At 38.1% G+C, this 19,782-nt stretch overlaps 1 protein-coding gene across 1 annotated transcript in view; it reads left to right on the top strand.

Moving 5' to 3' along the window:
- The first annotated feature begins 2,999 nt into the window (after positions 1 to 2,999).
- The window catches only part of OTC (ornithine transcarbamylase), an 82,091-nt gene continuing 65,308 nt past the window's right edge, over positions 3,000 to 19,782 (top strand). Inside the window, exon 1 of the mRNA XM_004714565.2 lies at positions 3,000 to 3,161. Within this exon, the coding sequence (XP_004714622.1) occupies positions 3,085 to 3,161 (77 nt within the window). The 5' untranslated portion in view covers positions 3,000 to 3,084. The remainder of the gene's footprint in view (positions 3,162 to 19,782) is intronic.

Raw genomic sequence — 19,782 nt, forward strand, 5'->3', positions numbered from 1 at the left:
GCATTTTCAATAGCCCCATATGCATGCGAAAGTTGGACAATAAAACAGGAGCATAGTAAAATGACACATGTATTTGAATTATGGTGCTGGCAAAGAATATTGAAAATGCCATCCACTTTCAGAACAAACACATCTCTCTTGGAAGAAGTACAACCAGAATCTTCCTTAGGAGCAAGAATGATGAGACTGAGTCTCATGTCCTTTGGACGTGTCATCAGGAAATCCTAGTCCTTTGAAAAGGACTTCATGTTTGGCAAAGTAGAGGGCCAGTGAAAGAGAGGAAGACCTTTGAGGAGATGGTGCCTGCAACAATGGGCTCAAACATCACAACGGTGAGGATGGTGCAGGATTGGGCAGTGTTTCCTTCGGTTCTACATAACGTCCAATGAGCCAGAACCGAATCAAAAGTACCTATCAGCACCAATGAAAACAAAAGATTGGTATGATTCTTCTTGTTTTACGTTGGTAAGGAAGTTTCTTAATTTTCTTTGAGTTTACCCTGTAATTTTTATTCTATTCCCAAATTTAAAACAGTCCATTTTAACTTGATAGTATCTTCCTGTTCACTTGGAAATTCTGTGACAATATACACAATTTATTCCTTCTTATTACTTTGTTGTCGTCCTAATTTACAAATGCACTTCTCTGTTGATTCCTTATTTTCAGCCTTATCGTTTTATTTTGCTTTGGTTACTTCTATATCTTAGTTGGTTTATGGGTAATGTTGTTATGTATCGTAATCTCAGGTTGTTGTGTACTATCATTGGTTCTGGGTCTGAATGATCCTGCTTGGTTTTTTTGTAAGATTGGTCTGGTTTTTACAAAAGTCTCTTAATTTCTGTTTTGTTTTTCTTCTGGAAATGTACTAATTTTGGCATCATGTTTGAGGGACAATTCTGCTAAAGGTATAATTCTTGGATGAAAATTTTTGTTCTTTCAGAATTTCACATAAGGGGGGCTTCAAAAGTTTATGGAAATTGAATTTAAAAGATACTGTAATTTTCCCACAAATTTTTGAAACTCCCTCATATGTCATCCCATGCTTTTTTGCCTATATTGTTTGTGATGACAAACCAGTTCAGCCTTATTTGTTCTACTTTGTAGTTTACTTTTCTTTTTTTCTGAGTTTCTTTCAGGAATCTTTCATTGTCTTTGGTTTTGGAAAGTTTGTTTATGATATGTCTTGGTGATATGGGTACTTTTTAAAAAAAATCAAATCTTATCACCTTTACTGAACTGTAACTCCATGAAGGCGAGCTTATTCTCATCTTCCTACACTGAAACTGCTGTATAGTCTAGCATCTAGCACATAACAGATGAAGGAAGCATCTAATTTTTAATTGTAGCAAATAAATGTGAAGCTGCAGACGACCCATTTAGTGATCAGGAAAAACTGTTACGGCTGAGGCATATGATACCCTCTCTCCAAACTTCTCCAGAAGGTAGGCTCCTCCTGAAATCAATTAGAAACCATTTATTGAAGACCTACTACGCAAGGCACAATAGGATCTCCAGGACCGAGATCTTTTTAACCTTTCCTTGATGGCCTCTCCCAGTCCCTGAGTATGTTAACAGTTAAGCCCTCAACCACTAACTGAAAGGGTAGTGAGTCAAAGCTGTCTAATGATGCCTCAGAAGACAAAAGTGGTAATCTACTTCTGAAAGGCTATAGCCCTGAAAGCCCTTTGGAGTAGTTCTACTCTGCATACACGAGGTTACCACAAATCAGGATTAACCCGAGGACAGCTAACAACAATAGCTCCTTCCCAGAGTCCTGTCAGCAAAAGCAGCTTCAAGGCCATTCCTTTCTGTGTGTTTGTGTGGAACGCTTGAGAATTAAAGGTAAAAGGGTAATATCACTGGCAATATTCCAGGCTATCGGGTTTGGCACTGCCAGTTCGTGTTTTCTGAATGAGTTCTTTCTATATGCCCTTATGGTAACTGGCACTGCAGTTTCTTGCATGCATTATACGCTCAATGAGCACTGGCCAATTGATCTTGTGAGGTAGCATAAATACAACAGAAGTAAAAAAGCTTTGCTACTGAGGCTCCAGTTCAGACATGCACATGCATGACTGTTTCCCAAATAAAATATATTTAAATACTTCTCTTTAATTAGTGGATGGCTGCAGACAAATTCTATCAGTAATACACATGTGTTATAGTGTTGTTATGGTGCTTTCCCCCCCCCAAAAAAAAGGTTCAATTAAAATAGTGATTTTTTAGGAAATCGATCTGGAGATCTGCTGGGCCCAGGAAAGAGAGGTCAGCTCAGAGAGTTATGGCAATTATTTATTAGTAGTAGTATTTTAAAGAGTAATCAATTTAATTGACAGATTTTCTCGAGGGCAAAAGATGATTACAGGGGCTTATTAGGAAGATGTTTGAAGAAAATCTAAAACTGAATTGATGAGGACAAGGCCAAGAAGCTTGCACCGAGAAATTTTCTCCATTTATACAATGCACCTGCTTATTCTACAAAGGTAGCAAGAATGGTTCTCTGAGAGTTTTCTGGGGAAACATTACTCCATTCACCCTCCAGCCTTGATCTTGCCCATTCAGACTTCTTACCTGTCCCCGCCCCCAACTCAAGGAACATTTAAAAGAAGCATAATTTGAGTCCCTTGCGGATGGCAAAACCGCTGCTTTGACATGGTATCCAAGTCTTCAGGAAAGACTTAGAGACACAGCACCACTGCCTTCAGGACTGCATAGACCTAGATGAAGGATATGTTGAGAAACAGTTTCACCTTTTGTTATTTTGTTTATTGGTTTCCATGAGTTGGTAGCAATCCTTTTTTACTTAGCGTCATATATTATGAAAAAAGAAGACGGTTGCACAACAAACTGGATTCCTTCTCAGAAAACACACAGTGCAGGAGCTTGACTTAAAGTTCAAATGCTTCTGCACCTTGCCCTGTGATATCTCTACCCAGGGGCATCTGATAAGGTAGTAGAAGAGTAATTTACCTTTGCACCCTCGTTGCAATACCGAACACTCTTAGCATTTAGGTAGTTTCCACGGGCTAACTCGGCGTGGAGTTCTCCAGAGCATAGAATCATCCCTTTACGTATCAATAGAAGATGCTGATTAAATTCAGGCCCCTGCTGAACAATGCAGTTCTGAGGAATGGTTACGACTTCATCGTGCGTAATTTTCGGTAAGTGCTGGTCTCACTTAGGATTTAGATCTGATTTAGGAACTGGAATGATAGTGAATTTATATTCTGCAGAGGCTTGCAGTCACATGAGACTTCTTTCAGCGTGTAGCCCTTCCCGTTCCACTCTTATTTGAGACAGCTGTCGTTAATTCCATCCAAGCTTGCATGGCTCAGCCTGTGCATAATTAGATTTCATTGGGTGCTGTGGGAGAAGTTAACTAACTGGTGGCAGGTAGAACCGAGAAAATATTCGCAATATCTTCTGTTTTTGCATACATTTTAAAGGAGCAACAGGCTGAAGAAATTAGGAGGAATGAATTGACACAGGGCTCTCTGTTTGTGTTTGGGTTTGTTGAAAGCAACACATCACCCTAGGGACATTGGGATTTAAGAGTTCTGGAACAAACGGGCCTCCAGCAGCAGCTGGATATTTACAAAGCTGTGATAGAGGAGCCTTATATGTGAGGGGCATGTTGGGATTTTATTTTGAAATTCAAATACAAAATCTGTCCCTGAAGTTCTTGGTGGCATGCACAAAGGAGGCCTGCCACCAATTAATTTATTGTAAAAGTTTATATCCCAACTCTGGCCCTTGCGGGTGTAGTTGGTGAACACCACGTGGTGTGTGTCAGTGGGGTAGGCATCAGGGAAGATGAGTTAATTGGATAAGCAGGGTCATCAGGTATGGACATCATTGCCAAAAAAGCTACTAGTGTAGTTATATGTTAGCAATTAAATAGAATTTCCCCAGGGTGTTTTTGCAAGGTAAACTAATCCCAAAACCATCTCACTGATTTCATAAAAGAAGGGACCTTTAGTTAAAAAGAGGTCTGTGACAGAGGTCCTGGGCCTCTGTCTCCTTTCTGTTTCCCTCTCTGGGCTGATTGGTATCATCAAGCTCTTTTAACTCCAACATTAGCACTAGCTCCTTGGTAAATAAAAGGCTTTCCGAAATAAGAATGACACTGTAAATGACATTGTTCATTAAACCCAGAAGTTTACACCTAGGTGGGATCCCCAAAATCACTCGGTAATGCCTTCTCTTATTTTAATGATAAAGGAAATGATCTCATGATAGTTTAAAGGATTTACAAATTAGTTCCAGAGTTAGACCCTGTAGCCCAAGCATCTGGAGAAAAGCAGAGGTTTGGGAGTCTAGAGGCCTTGTTTCCTCACTTGCTAGCTATATGACCTTGAGAAAGTGACGAAACTTGTCTGAAAAGACTGCTTTGCCTTTCAAATGAGGAAAAGAAAAACAACACCTGCCCTGGCTGCATCGCACATGGGTCATTCCGTCCACAAATATTTATTTAGCACCTACTTTTGCAAGACGTTGTGGCTATAGTGATAAATAGAGCTTTCATTCCAGCCTCATGGAGTCCCAGCCTAGTGATAATCAGAGAGAATATGTGACAGAGCAATGTTAATTCTTTTATTGTTCTATTTCTTGACTGCTGTGATAAAGGTTCATTCCAGAGCTGTTATTTCTCCCGTGAGAAAAATGGAAGAAAAAATACCAAAGCTTGGAATTTAAACTTACACTTCTCCTTGAAAATTATAGCAACGGTTGATGTTTTACAAATAGTACAGAGTAAGTTGTACAGGTCACACCTCATCCAGATCGTTGGGCTTTGTTCATATACACGGATCTCCTAGTATCCATATTCAATAGCCAGACCGCATTTCTGAAAATCCTGTCTTGTCATCGCTCACAATGAATGGGGGCTGGGGCAAAAGTATAGCCAAATTAGCCCACATTTGGAGACATGAAAGCCTTTGGTCACTCTTGTTATTAGAAGCTCAATAGTGCAGGTCTCTATTGAAAAGCAAGATAACGATCAAAAGAGTGGCATGCTTATGTGTCATGGGTATCTTTCTCACCTACTCTTATCATAAACCACCCTGCCTGCCAGCTGGGTGTGCTCAGAATTGCTGAATCTCCAATAAAACCTCCAAAAGTTCCAAACCAGACGGCCCCTCTGGGATTTGAGACTCTAATTCTTTACATGAGTAGAAAGCCTCGTCTTTTTCAAGCTGAGCAGCTGGTGGTTTTAAACTGCTGATATTGCTGATAGCAGCCCAAAGCATAAACCATTGTGCCATCAGGGTTTCCCTCTCCCCTCAATACCACTTACAACTTTTGAAAACGCCCTCAAAAAGAGAGATGCTTCCTGCCAACGTGGCCTGTGTTACACTTTTACTTGTCCTCTAACTTTCCACTGTTTCCCTTCTGTCTCTTGGAAAAGAAGGAGGAGCCTTGTTATTACGAAACATATCACATGAGTTACCTAGTAGAGAGTAATAGGAAATAGGTAGTTTGGAAATTGACAATAGCCCCCAAAAGGGAGTAAGTAGTCCTATCGCCACGGACACCATAAAATAACAACTTAATGAAAGTCGAAGACATCCACATAGGCTCCTGGGTCAATCATTTTTAGTCAATTAATTGTTTCATTTATTTTTTTTTACAAAATCAATATAATAAGACACCAAGACTGCTGAAAACACTCAGTCCGTAGGCTTTTCATCTCACAAACAAGGCTCCAGAGCCTGGTTCTGTTTGGATAATAGAGAGTGTCTTATGATTTGTTGGCTCTTAGGAAAACCACTTATAGCTTTTAAAGAAACCACTAAAAAAATCCCTTTCTTTATCAGAGCAGACCAATTTGTAAGTGCAGTTCAATTTCATCTCACAAATAGAAATCTCTTCAGAGACTGTTGCGCTAAGCCACCCAATTGTGTGGAGGTGATGGATTGGAGTCTAGGTGACTGGTTTTCAGGTATTTCATTCCCGACCTCTCTAAGGGCTTACATAGCTCACGGTGTTTCTTCTTGCTCCACACACATGCCCATGTATGCACATGTGGACACCAAAGCTCAAGCGATTACGGGCTATCTATGCTCGTGAGTAGAGGAAAGAAGAGAGAGAGTGTTCTCTGACTATTCACATTTTGGGTCATAACTGAAATTGAGTGCCTTTAAAAAACCCTATTCTCAATTTAAGGAGCCAAAAGTATGGTAGTTTGAATCTACAAGCCACTTGGTGAGAGAGCAAGGTGGCAGTCTGCATCCATACAAATTTACAGCCTTCGGAACCTTCGAGGGAAGTTTGACTCTATGCCACAGGGTCGCTGTGCGTTGGAATCAACTGCAACTGGATTTTTTTTTTAACTTCAGAAAACCATACATATAAGGCCCCAAATCACTGCCACCAAGCCAATTCTGACTCACAAGTTTCCAACAAGTTTCATCTTTCTCCTGTGTAGAGGCTGTTGGGTTTGAACTGCTGATCTTGTGGCAGCTCACTATGCCACCAGGGTTCCTGATGTACAGGCAGGAGCCCAGAAATGAAATGAACTTATAATGTTATCCTCGGCCAATTGTAGTATTTGCTGGGGTTTTTTTTTAAGCTTGTTTTGGTAATTTAGTGATTTAGCTAAATTAAAGAAGTAGAGGTAGCAGCAGATTTTGAAGGAATTTTGGCTACTAAACCTTTAATAATGTGTATGAACAATTTTCAGATGAGGAGAATATTCATGACATTTGGATATTTAAGTGCCATGAAACCCTAGAAAAAACCTAGTTATCTAATTATCAATTGTCATTGATGCCAAATATGAGTATGTAGCAATAATGAAGAATGTTGCAAACAATATTTTATTCATAAATTAAATTCGTCTTAATATTAGTGTTATTATTATTATTAAAGTATTTTATAAATGGTTTGTGGATTTTTGTTTTGTTTTGTGTTTTCAAGTGAGTGGCATCAGATTCAAGTTTTTTTGGAAAATAAAGATACCCTTCTTTGTGTGCATTTAAATATGCATTCTTGTTAGAAAAGAAGGAGATAGGATTAAAGTTAAACCACGAAGAATTCACGGGCTATACTGTGTTTTCAAATTTCATGAGTGCTGTGAAAGACCAAGACATTGAGAATCACTGCTTTTGTTCACTTTATTAACTTTTCAGATAAAAGTTGAGGGTAGGAGTGATATATGACTTCTCCAAATCACAGTTTATTCCTGAATCTATGCTAAACTAGGACTAGAATACAATACTCAAAATACAATACTTTGGGGTTTTTTTTATTTTATTGATTTTATTATTTTGGTCTTTTCACATAGATTGTGTTGGTCAATTTACCCTTGCCAATATTCTTTTTTACTTGATCATAGGGAGTTAGGTTTTGTTTTTAATATTCCTTTTTTCATGTAGAATACCTCATTTCTTTTAAAAAATAGTTTTATTGGCATATACTTCACATATAATACACTTTAATTGTTTTATCATATTGAAACACTTTGTGCAATCATCACCACGAGCAGTTTCAGAACATTTTCTTCTCATTCTCATTATTGTTAGTTCCTCATTAACCTCCATCCTCCCCTTCCATGCCCCTAGGCACTTATCAATCCAGTTACTGTCTCTATAGATCCACCTATCCTGGATTTTATACACAGAAAATCATACAAAACAAACACACAATCATACAAAATCCTACATGAAAACAAAAAAAAATCAATGACTGACTAGACAAAACATAGAAAAAGCTCAATCAAAGAGAAAGCTGAAAACATTAAAAATTGAAACAATTTTAAAATGGGTCAAAAAGGAGATCAGATGATAGTGTACTACACTTTATCCTACCTACATCTGCCATAATTATTTTACAATGCTCTTTGTATAATAGCAAAGTTATTTGCACCCCTTGAATATAGTCAGAAGGGATTCACCAGAGACTTTATCCATGTGGGGAACCTGCAAATGGATTTTGAGCTTCTGCTATCATCCATGGCCTTCTGCAAAATAGATGTCTACAATTTCAGCTCTGATACCATTCCCTTCTTCAGATTTGAGTTTTATTATTTATAATCTCTGGAGCACCCAGGCTGATGTGCTTCTTCCATGTGGAGTAAACTAATGCCTCACTTAGATGGCTGCTTGCTATACTACAATCTTTTAAGACCCAAGATGCTACTCTGTCTGATAACCAGGCTCCAATATCCTTTGTTGTTGCATCAGTTCTGATTCATGGTGACCCTACGTGCAACAGAACAAAGCACTGCCCGGTCCAGTGCCATCCTCACAATTCTTCTTGTTGGCGACCATTGATGATCCTTTTTGTAGGTATAGCCAAAAGTACTCAGTACAAACAAAGTTAAAAATAAGCCCTAATTCTTGTATTAACCTGCAACATTGAACACAACAGGCCCATTGGCCCCTCTCCTGTTATACCTCTAGAAGCGAAAACCTTCATCTCAAATTCTCCATGGGGATCAAAATATCAGTTAGCATGATTTTTTTTTCTACTCTGGCAAAATTGGTTTCTCACTGACCACATTTACTCAAATCAAGTCTTTTATCATCCCCCAAATTTACAAATATATGCAGGAACACTTCCAAGGTGCCCCTCCACCCCCAGCCAATTTGCCAGAGTTTGAAAACATGGACTCCAGCAATGAAAGGCTTCATTCTGTCACTAGAGAATAGCCTTCCATTAAATAACTAGGAAGATATTTGGGCAAAGCCAATGCAAGAATCTATTATTACCTTGGCTTAACTTCTTAGCACTGAGTGATTTGGGGTTGAGAGAGCACTGTAATTAGTTTTGTAAGAGATTAAATTAATGTAAGGGACTAGTCTTGCCTTTCCTGAATATTCTGGCTCTAACCAGACTATAATGACAGCTTTGATGGAAAGTCTGTACACTGTTCCCGGTTTTCTTCTTCATTGTTTCCTGAAGAATGATAATGTGGTTTAAGTCTGGTTTACCAAGAAGACATTAAAGTTGAGATTCTGCCCTTGGGTCTGTGCTCATGAACCAAAGTGAGACATGTCTAACATAAGTATTGGGATGCTATAATAACTCAATAGCTATTTATGCCAGAAAATGTACCTGAGTATCATCATAAAGAAGGAAAATGCTTGCAAGCACTCTTGACATAGACAAGAAGGAAAGAGGTCCCCGGTGAAAGTGAGTCCACATGGCTCCATTGTGGACCTCGTCTACTTCCCTCTGAGTTTTCAGTAGCATAGGAACGGGGTGTGGCCACCTCATTTTGGAGTCAAGTAGGGGGGGGTGTTCACATGGAGCCAAGGGGAGGTTCACAGAAGGTAATAAACAGGACAGGAATTACACTAGGACCATTGTGTTTGCTTTCCTTCCAGTGATAACTTTTCCTGGTTGCTCATGATATCTATGAAAAACAAGTCTTTTCCCAAGTGGATATTTTCTGCCCCACCTCCTAGATAGAATAGTGAAAGGTGGTGACTATAATGATTTTTCAGCATAAACAGTATGATCTCTTTCATAAATTTAAGTGCAAATGGTTTTATTTTCCAGTTAATAGCTAAAGCTTTCACATGCCTGCAAGAGCAGATCCTGTAGTATGAGTATCTACCACTTCACCCACTTTGTCCTCAAGAACCCTGGAGACCTTTCCTCCCAATTGGTGGGGAGAGTAGAACTCAAAACATCGGCATTCTTTATTATTGCCCTTCAGAGTCTGCCCTCACGCTTCCAAGTGTAAGCACTGCTCCCATGAGCTCCTCTCATCACTTTTTCAGGTTTTGGCACTTGACCCACACTGCTGTGCCTAGTATCCAAGCTGTTTCCAACCACTGTTCCCAGTAGTGCAAACATGTGCCAGGATGGTTGGGCCCTAAAGGATTTCGGGTTTAGCATCACACTAAACAATGGTCATCCCTCTCATGACTCTTAGCATTTGTTTTCACTTGGACTATAGTCATGGGCTCTCTTCTGTTTGGGGGGGCCTGTCATGTCTTTTCTCATCATTAGAACTTCATCAGAACATCAAAAATCTATGACACATTTTTGGAAATTCATTCAGAGGATTCTACTGGGTTTCCTATACAAATAGATTTATTTCTTCCCCAGAGATCTATTATTCATTCATTTATTCATTCATTCGATTATTTGTTTGTTTGTTTAAGAAATAGGTCATGAGTGCCAAGAGCCCTGGTGGTGCTGCCTGGTAAGTGTTGGACTGCTAACTTCCAAGTCAGCAGTTCAAACCTAGAAGCAACTCTGAGGGAAAAAGATGAGGCTACCTGTTCCCATAAAGAGTTATAATGTCTCCTAAACCCTGTATCAGGTCACTATGACTCAAAATAGCAGTGGGTTTGCTTTTGGTTTGGTAGTGAGTATCTCCTACATCCTAGGTACGATGTAAGCACTGGGTATCTATTAGCAAATAACACAGGCAGAATCTCTGACTTCAACAATCATATAATTCAATAACAATATAAAATGTAAGCAATAATCAGACACAAATATATTACTTAAAATTGTGATAATATAATTGAAGACAATGAATAGGAAAAAATGAAGACCTATATAGGGAATATCTTACAAGATACTTAAGTTTCTTACAAGAGGTGATATTTAAGTGCCCAGCCCACGGATGAGAAGAAGTCAGTATTAAGACCTCAGAGGAGAGTGTCCTAGACAGAAAAAAATGGTGTACAAAAGAATCCTACAATAGGAAAACATTTGGAATGCAGCCAGCACTTTCTTTTTATGCTCCTTATATGCACAATTTCAATGACCACCATTTAGTTAAATAACACCAAGCCCCCCCTCCCCATAACATAACTGAAATTTCCATTTGCTTCTAGCTCCTTTTGTCTAAAAATCACTGCACAAATATCAATCACACATCAGGATCAGTGACCAATCACACTCCTCCCTTCAAGGGCTGTTAATTATCAGTTGTTGTGCTTGTTGATTTCTTGAACAGACAGCAAACATCTCCAGTTGTGCTGCCTCATTGTCTCTCAGCAATAAACCCACATGATGTTGTATAGAAATGGAGAATTGAAAGATGGAATTGACTAATGAGGATGAAAATTCAGCAAAGAAACAAAATGAGAGAACACTGGATGTTAAATTCTTATTGAATGTAAGTGGAGTTCAAGAAGAAATAGGCCACTGGGGATCTTGGCATTACTGCTGTGTAAGACCCTTGACACACAGCCAGAAGAACTTAGTGAAGGATAACATGGAGATAAATGAGGAAAGTGGTTGGAACAACAAAAATTATGAAGATATTGCAGAAGAAGTGACATCAGGAAGAAGTTTAACTTTGCCGGATTTTATACACAGAAAATCACACAGAACAAACACACAATCATACAAAATCCTACATGAAAACAACAAAAAACAACAACAATGACTGACTAGGCAAAACATAGAAAAAGCTCAATCAAAGAGAAAGCTGAAGCCTGGCATTCTGTGATGCTCCCCTCCCGACAAAATAGCTGAAGACAAAATAGGTGCATAAGCAAATGTGGTGAAGAAAGCTGATGGTGCCTGGCTATTAAAAGATGTAGTTAGGATAAAGTATAGTACACTATCATCTGATCTCTGTGTTATAAATTATCTGATGATAAGAAAGCGCTGCTCAAACTTTTCCTAATCATTTTGACAAAGAACTAAAACATGCTAATTCTCAAGTTTTTTAATTACACACTAATCAATATATGTTAATTTACCATTTTAATTTGGTATATTATCTTTTTAATTTTAACAGTTTTATTGACATCTGATTCACTTATCATACAATTCAATAGTTTAAACATTGAAAGGTGTTCAATCATCACTACAATCAATTTTAAAACATTTTCTTCTTACTTGTACTTGTGTACTATGAGCTTCCCATTTTCCTCCAGTCTCCCTACCTCAACCCCAAGAAACTATTAATCTAGTTACTGTCTCTATAGATTTACCTATCCTGGATTTCATATAGAGAAAGCATAAAAAACTAAAATAAAATAAAACCAATGACAACAAAATAAAATATAGAACAACCTCAAATGAAAAGTTAACAGAAAATAATAAAAACTAGAATAAATTGAATATGGGCTCAAAGGGAGAACAATTGATAAAGTATTACATTTTAACCTAACTACATCTGCCCTAATTGACTTTACAATGCTCTGTGTATGATAGCAAGGCTATTCACAACCCTTGACTCTAGTCAGAGGGGATTCACCAGAGGCTTGATCCATGTGTGGACCATGCAAACTGGCTATTCACAATTTAAGTTCTAACACCATTCCCTCCATCTAATTTGGATTTAATCATTTGCAGTCCTTGGATTACACAAGCTGGCGTGTTTCTTCCGTGTAGACTTAGCCAATGCCTTATTTAGATGTTTGCTTGTTTTCAGACAAGTCTTTAAGACTCCAGATGCTATTCTTTCTGATAACCAGGGATGATCTGATTTCTTCACCATTCTTTGCTATAGCAACCATATTTTTAGTGATCTCTTCATGAAAGCAGTTATGGAGTAGGGTGATGTCATAAGGACTAATTGTTCTTAGATTAGGCTGCAATTAAATGTGAGCTCAAAACCCATTCATGTATCCTTGGTTTATATATGACCTTGGTTCACTTAAGAGACATCATTATCCTTTTACTAGGGAACATTCTAAATTATCTCCATGAGGCATATGATAGTTCTATTGATAGTATCATTAAATTATCCAATGTTATAATATTTAAATACTGAACAGAAAAGGAAAGTACACATGCATAAGACAGCTTTTTAGACCAAAATATATGGATTGTTGACCTGTACAGATCAAAAACTCAAGTGACTGAACTCTATTTACACAAACAATGAAGGTTGGATATAGGGCAAAACTTTCAATAACAGTCATTCATAAAGGCAGAATTATACCTTTTCGAATAAGAGATATCGTAACAAAGCAAAGAGAGTATGAAAATAGTAAAGTATATAGTAGTCTGAGCATCCAGTCATTGGGTACCCTCAAAACAAAAGTTCCAAACCCAAATTCAATAATCTCCAAATCTATAACTTAGAGATAGCAAGTTATTCTTCTATAGATAGCAAGTGGTTCTTCTCACACTAGAGAATCTCAGCCTTAAGTCCAAGAAAGTATTTCAGTTACTTTCATCTGTTATGAGTGACTTTAAGGTAAAATCTAGTTCACTTAGTAAAGTTTCCAAATCAGAGACTTCTGGTGTGGCCTATGAAGAATAGTGTACACCTCAAAAGGACCGAGTCTAAAGTCCTGGTTTACTATAGCACACATCATGGATCACCAAGCACTAAATAGAAACTAAGTCAAAAGTGCCTAATTAAGGACGTACTCTCAAGTGTAATCTCCCTTTGAATGTCTATATAAGTAATGTTAAGATTTTTGTTTGCCATTGGCAAGTTACCAACCAACAGAGGTATAGCCACTATTGCCTCTGGATTTGAATTTCCATTAAGGTTTATTGATCCCCCTTGTAGGAGTATCCGTTGATTTGAGATGACCATAGAACAATGTTATACAGCAGCAACTGAATGGCCCTCTCCCTCTCCCCACAACATGTGAAATTGACCCCAGCGGAGGGAAGGCCTCCTTTGTCAAAGTGATTTTTAAGCTGTTCAAAAGGCATGAAGAAAATTTATAAATTATCAATGGTTCATGAGAGAGGGAGTGGAGGTTGGTTGGTAAACGGAGTTGATACCAAGGGCTCAAGTAAAAAGAAAATGTTTTGAAGATGATGATGGTAACATGTGTACAAATATGCTTGACACAATGGATGTATGCATAGATTGTGATAAGAGCTGTAAGAGCCCCCAATAAAATTATGTTAAAATATATGTAAAGTATAAGCTGATACCAAGGGCTCAAGTAGAAAGAAAATATTTTGGGAATGTTGATGGCAACATAAGTACAAGTGTGCTGAATACAATTGAATGATGAATTGTTATATGATTTGTAAAAGCCCCCCTATAAAATGATTAATAATAAAACGATGTTCAAAAGGAGGAGGTGATCTGTAGAATAAGAACACTAGGCTGGCACACTGCCTCATTGTTTGGGAGACTGGATTAGATCATTACATGACCCAAGAAGAGATGCCTGTCTTTGGCTGGGTGTTTGTCCTTATAGTTGGGGCCTCATACAGTATTATTCCTTTTAGGACTACTTAACTTTCCTCACTGTTTAAATGTAAAGTATTTGAATATGTATAGTACTCCATATTGAGCATGTACCGGAGTGTTTTGACTCTTCTACTGATGAGTATTTGGGCTGTTTACAGCTTTTTGCAATTGTGAACTGTGCTGTGATGAACGAGGGAGAACATACATCTGTTCATGTCGTGTCTCTCATTTTTTTGGGTATATACTCAGCAGTGGTGGTGCTGAGTTGTATGGGATTTCTATTCCCAGTTGGTTTAGGTAGCAACATACTGATTTCTAAAATGGCTGTACATGTGTACAAGTCCATTATAAGTGTATAAGAGTTCCAAACACTCTACACCCTCTACAGCATATGTTGTTTTCTGTTTTTTAATTGAGCTATCATTGTGGGTATAAGGTAATATCATAATTTTGGTTTGCATCTCCCAGATGGATATGATTTGTGTTTGTTAGAGATTTCTGGTGAATTATCTGTTCATGTGTTATGTACAATTTTTAACTGGACTGTTTGTTTTTGTTTTTATTGATGTGTTGCAGAATTCTATAGATTGCAATAATTAGTCCCTTGTCCTTTGTGTCATTGCAAAAGATGTTTTCCCAGTTTGTGGGCTCCCTTTGTATAATTTTTGCTATTTTAAATTACCATATATATATATATATATATATATGTAAAAACAAATTGCTATAAAATCATATAAACCTGTATGAAACCAAAATGTCAAAATCTGAAGCTATTATTTCTTGACATAACCTCCATCTAAGCTTATATACTTCTAAAGGTGATGTTTCCATATGTCTAACCCTTTCCCCAAAGAATTCTGTACTCTTGAATTTACATTACATCAAAATGACAGTTTGGACATCCTTGAGAGACTCAAGTTGTGTTTCTTTTCAATGTTCTTTGAGTTTGGGGGACAAAAGAACTCAAGGGGGTAGAAAAGAATGATGGCAATATATGTACAAATATGCCTGATACAGTTGATGTATGGATTGTAATGAGAATTGTAAGAGCCCTCAATAAAATGATCAAAATAAAGTTCAAAGTCACAAAACTGTTATTATATTTCCAATTGATTATTGAAGTTGCTTTGCACAGTTTCAGAGTGAATGGTAAGGCAAAAGCAAGAACTTCTACCACAAAATATATAATAATTATGCTATGGTCTATCCTGAGTTACCTAGGCTATAGAACCTGAGGCAAAACTTGCTAGCTACCCATTACCTGAGGTGCAATGCCAAGACAAGAGTGAGGACAAAGTTGTCTACTGCTGCTCTAAGAAGTTTGTCGTTACAGAAAGAGATTCTTCTGAACACTTGAGGCCAAGGATTAAGAGTTTGACATAAAGTTTCTGCTAAAAATTAACAGTTAAAAATCAAAGATCGGAACAAAAAAGATTCATGCAAGATGATTGTGCTTTTTGGCATTGTGAGTTAAGCATCAGGCTGATAACTACCACTCTGGTAGTTCAAACCCACCAGCCATTCTGAGTGAAAAAGATGAGGTTTTCTGCTTCTGTGAAGGCTGATAACCACAGGTAGCCAGAGGGTTAGTTCTCTCGGTCGTATAGGGTTCCTATGTGTCACAATTGACTAGATGGCAGTGAATTGCTTATTTATTTACTTACTTAATTGCTTAATTATTTATTTTTCTGATCCCATAAAGATTTACAATCTCAGAAAGATTTACAATCCCCCAAGGACAGGTAAACTCTGTCCTGTTTAGGAACACTGTGAGTTAAAATTCACCCAATGACAGTGTGTTTGCTTATTCTCAAACCTTCTGCCTGTGGCAAATGGAGCAACATGTCATAATGTGATCCCGACAGCACATTACCCTGAATCCTAAACCCAACCTCAATATCACTGCCCCACGAACCCCCTCCCCCCATTTAGGAACTTCTTGAGCAGTTTTTTAAATGTTTTATTGTGCATTAGGTACACGTCTACAGAGCTTATTATCTGTTTTACATTCAACAATCCATACACATTTTATTTCAACTCACCCATTACAGTCCCCTCAGTGTACCATCACTTATTCCACTCCTTCCCTGCATTTCCTGCTGCCATTTCTCCTTCTTTTCTAACTCTCTACCATTCTGTAAATGCTGTCATTTTCATCTTAAACAATTGATTCTTCTAACAGGAGCGTGAGTTCAGTTCTAAACCTAAAGGGTGACTGAGGGCTCTAGTCTTGGGGATTTCCCTAGTCTCTATCCATCTAGTAAGCCGGGCCTCTTATCATTTTGAATTCTGTTCCATATTTTTCCCACTCTATCTGGAACTTTCTAATGATCAAAGTGAAAGAGATTTGAAGTAGGCTAAACGTGTAACTGATCAGTTTCTGTCACGATTATTTTCCTGTTTTTCTTGATGGAAAGATGAGGGAGGGAAGAAAAACTTAGTTCCCTGAATTTTTGTCATTTTCTTTTCATTTCCACATCTACTCTGAGATTCAACAATAGCAAGACACCTCTCTTAGTACTATAAAATAATCTGAAATTAAATCTGTAGGCCTCTGAATGTTCAGAAGGGAGAGGAAACAACAAACCCCAGCAGGAACTGAAAGTGAGGGCGAATTTTGGATCCCATTAGAGTCTTTGGAGGTACAGTTTTTGTGAGCTCCAAAATAGCCATGATTCTAAGGTTGAGCTCTAGGCAAAATATAACACCTCACAATTAGCTCATGAGTTGTTTTTCCTGCTGTTGACAGATGTAAGTTCAACAGTTACAGTGCTGCCTCCTAAATTCCTTGAAAACGAGGGAGTGCGGTTTTCCAGCAATGTGCTTTTCCTCTTTTAAAGTAATATTAGAGGAAGTCTTAAGCCATGGAATTTTAATGCATTACTGTAAAACGTTGAGTCAAAAGACAATTTTCTGTTGCTTGGGCCTTACTCCAGAAGAAAAAATATTTTCAAAGCTGCACGAAATGTGAATTGGGAATGGTTAACTTGCCATGCCTTCATTTCAAACTAGACATTTCAAACATGTGCCACAGATCCCACAAACAAGGCTCCAGTTGACCCAGAAAATACATGAATACAATTCACTTAAAGGGTTTACTTCTCAACAATAGCAGTGTTTGTATATTCCAGGTGTTTCTTAATATTATCACCAATTGATATTATCAGACACAAACACATAATCAAAATATATGGAAATAGCACTTTTTTTCACCCTAAATGCCATGTTTTTCTAATGGTAGCAATGGCTGGCTACTATAATCAAGATCCTGGCTACAGTTTTCTAAGCTATTTACTAGCGTTTATTTGTTGTGTTATTGTTAGGTGCCATCGAGACTGCTCTGATCCATAGTGGCCTAAACACAACAGAGCGAAGCACTGTCGTGTCCTGAGTCATCCTCACAACTGTTCCAGTGCTCGAGCTCATTGTGGCAGCCACTGGGTCATTCCATCTCATTGAGGGCCTTCCTCTTTTTCTCTGTCCTACTTTACCAAGCATGACGTCTTTCTCCAGAGACGAAGCTCTCCTGATAAAATGTCCAAAGTATGTAAGACGATTTTCCTTTGGTCTTCCTTATTCAATGTCCAACTTGTGGTAGCATGGAATAATCAAGGAATAAATGTTTTCCATTTTATGGACTCCAAACCAAAAACCAAACTCACTGCCATCAAGTCGGTTCTGTCTTTATGGGAGGAGGAAGCCTTTCTCCCAAATCTTATGGACTGATTATCCCCAAATAATGAAGACTATTCTGAACTAATTTAGTCAGCAAAATATTACTGTATACTTGAAAATTATGTTTTTAAAAATATTTGTTACTCCTTATACTAAAATTTAAAATTTGTATATATTTTTATGTGAATAATCTATAAATATATAGAAACCATAAACCAAACTCACTGTCATCGAGTCAATGTTGTCCCTATAGGATATGGTAGAACTGCCTCTGTGAGTTTCCGGGACAGTAAGGCTTTACAGGAGTAGAAAGTTTCACTTTTCTTACAAGGAGCATCGGTAGTTTCTAACTGCTGACTTTGCTGTTAGTAGCCCAATCCATAACCCGCTATGCCCTAGAACATATATTAACATATATATGATAATTATATCATTAGTAAGTAAATGTATATTCTAGGCGCATGCACCACCAGGGGACTCTTCTTTATTGTTAGGATTAGGTGAGTCAATATTTGGAACTACTTCCTTAAACAAATGACCCTTTGGAAAATCTATATCTCACACACATTTTGTAAAAAAAAGATCATTTTATTGAGGGCTCTTACAGCTCTTATAACAATGCATACATCAATTGTATCATGTATATTTGTACATATGTTGCCATCATCATTTTCGAATATTTACTTTCTATTTGAGCCCTTAGTATCAGCTGATTTCCCCCCTCCCTCCCTCTTCTCCCACCCTCATGACTCCTTGATAAATTATAAATTATTATTATTTTCATATTGTACACTGACCACTCCCTCCCTTTACCCATGATTCTGTTGTTCATCCCCCTGGGGGCGGGGGTATGTATCAATCATTGTGATCAGTTACACCTTCCTTAAAACCTCCCCCCACAGTCCCTATACCCTCATGGTCTTGCTACTCCCATTTCTGTTCCTGAGGGGATTATCTGACCTGGATTCCATGTGTCCTGAGCTCTTATTTGACATGCTCCATTCTAGTCAGAACTGAAAGGCAGGACTGGAGTCCTGAGGGGGTGGTATTGAGGAAGTCTCAAAGAACCAAAGGAATTTTGTGTGTTTCATCGGTGCTATACTGAGCCCTGGTTGACTCATTCCTTTCTTGGGACCCTTTAATGCGGGGATGTCCTATTGTCTACAGATGGGTTTTAGGTCTTTGCTCAGACCCTCCTCACTCTCAACAATATGGTGTTTGTTTGTTTGCTTGTTTGTTTTGGGTCTTCTGTTGCCTGTTACTTGATCCCATTGACGCCTCATAATTTGCACAGGCTAGTGGGTTTCTTCCATGGGAGCTTGTTTCTTCTCTGCTAGATAGCCGCTTGTTTCACTTCAAGACTTTAAGACCCCAGACACGATATCTTTTAATAGCCAGGCACCATCAGCTTTCTTCACCACATTTGCTTATGCACCCATTTTGTCTTCAGCTATTTTGTCGAGAGGGGGAGCATCACAGAATGCCAGGTTGTTTGAACACAGTGTTCTTGTGTTCAGTGAAGGCTTGAACAGAGGCCCAAAGTGCGCCTACTTTCTCAATGTGTTGCCATATAAATATATGTACATAGGCCAATGCCTTTATTTGTATGCATTAATATATTTACATGTGTACACATCTATGTTTATACCTCTATCCATAATTTTTGCTCTTAGAAATTCCTCTCAGCCAGATTGCTGTTGCTCCACCACCACCAGGATCTCTCCATCCTCATTGTTGATTTTGATTGCCTATGGTGTTGTTTATGTCTATGGTGTTGTTTGCTCACAGTGTCCTTCCCCTGCCTCCTCCTCCCCCCCCCATGTCTTCTGGAACCATTGGTCGCATTGCTTTCTCCTTAGGCTTGCTTCCCATGCCTATCTTATATAGGTAGGCAAAACAACAATAATGGAGACAAGACAAAAAGAAAACAAAAGATTGAATAACAAGAGAGGGGCAAAAAACACAAACAAGCATACATAATTCCAGTTCTGCCCGCTGTCTTTGACCTTTATGACTATTTC

The sequence above is a fragment of the Echinops telfairi genome, unplaced genomic scaffold (assembly GCF_000313985.2).
Source record: "Echinops telfairi isolate 266 unplaced genomic scaffold, ASM31398v2 ScPeMD7_26;HRSCAF=91, whole genome shotgun sequence".
Taxonomy (NCBI): Eukaryota; Metazoa; Chordata; class Mammalia; order Afrosoricida; family Tenrecidae; genus Echinops; species Echinops telfairi.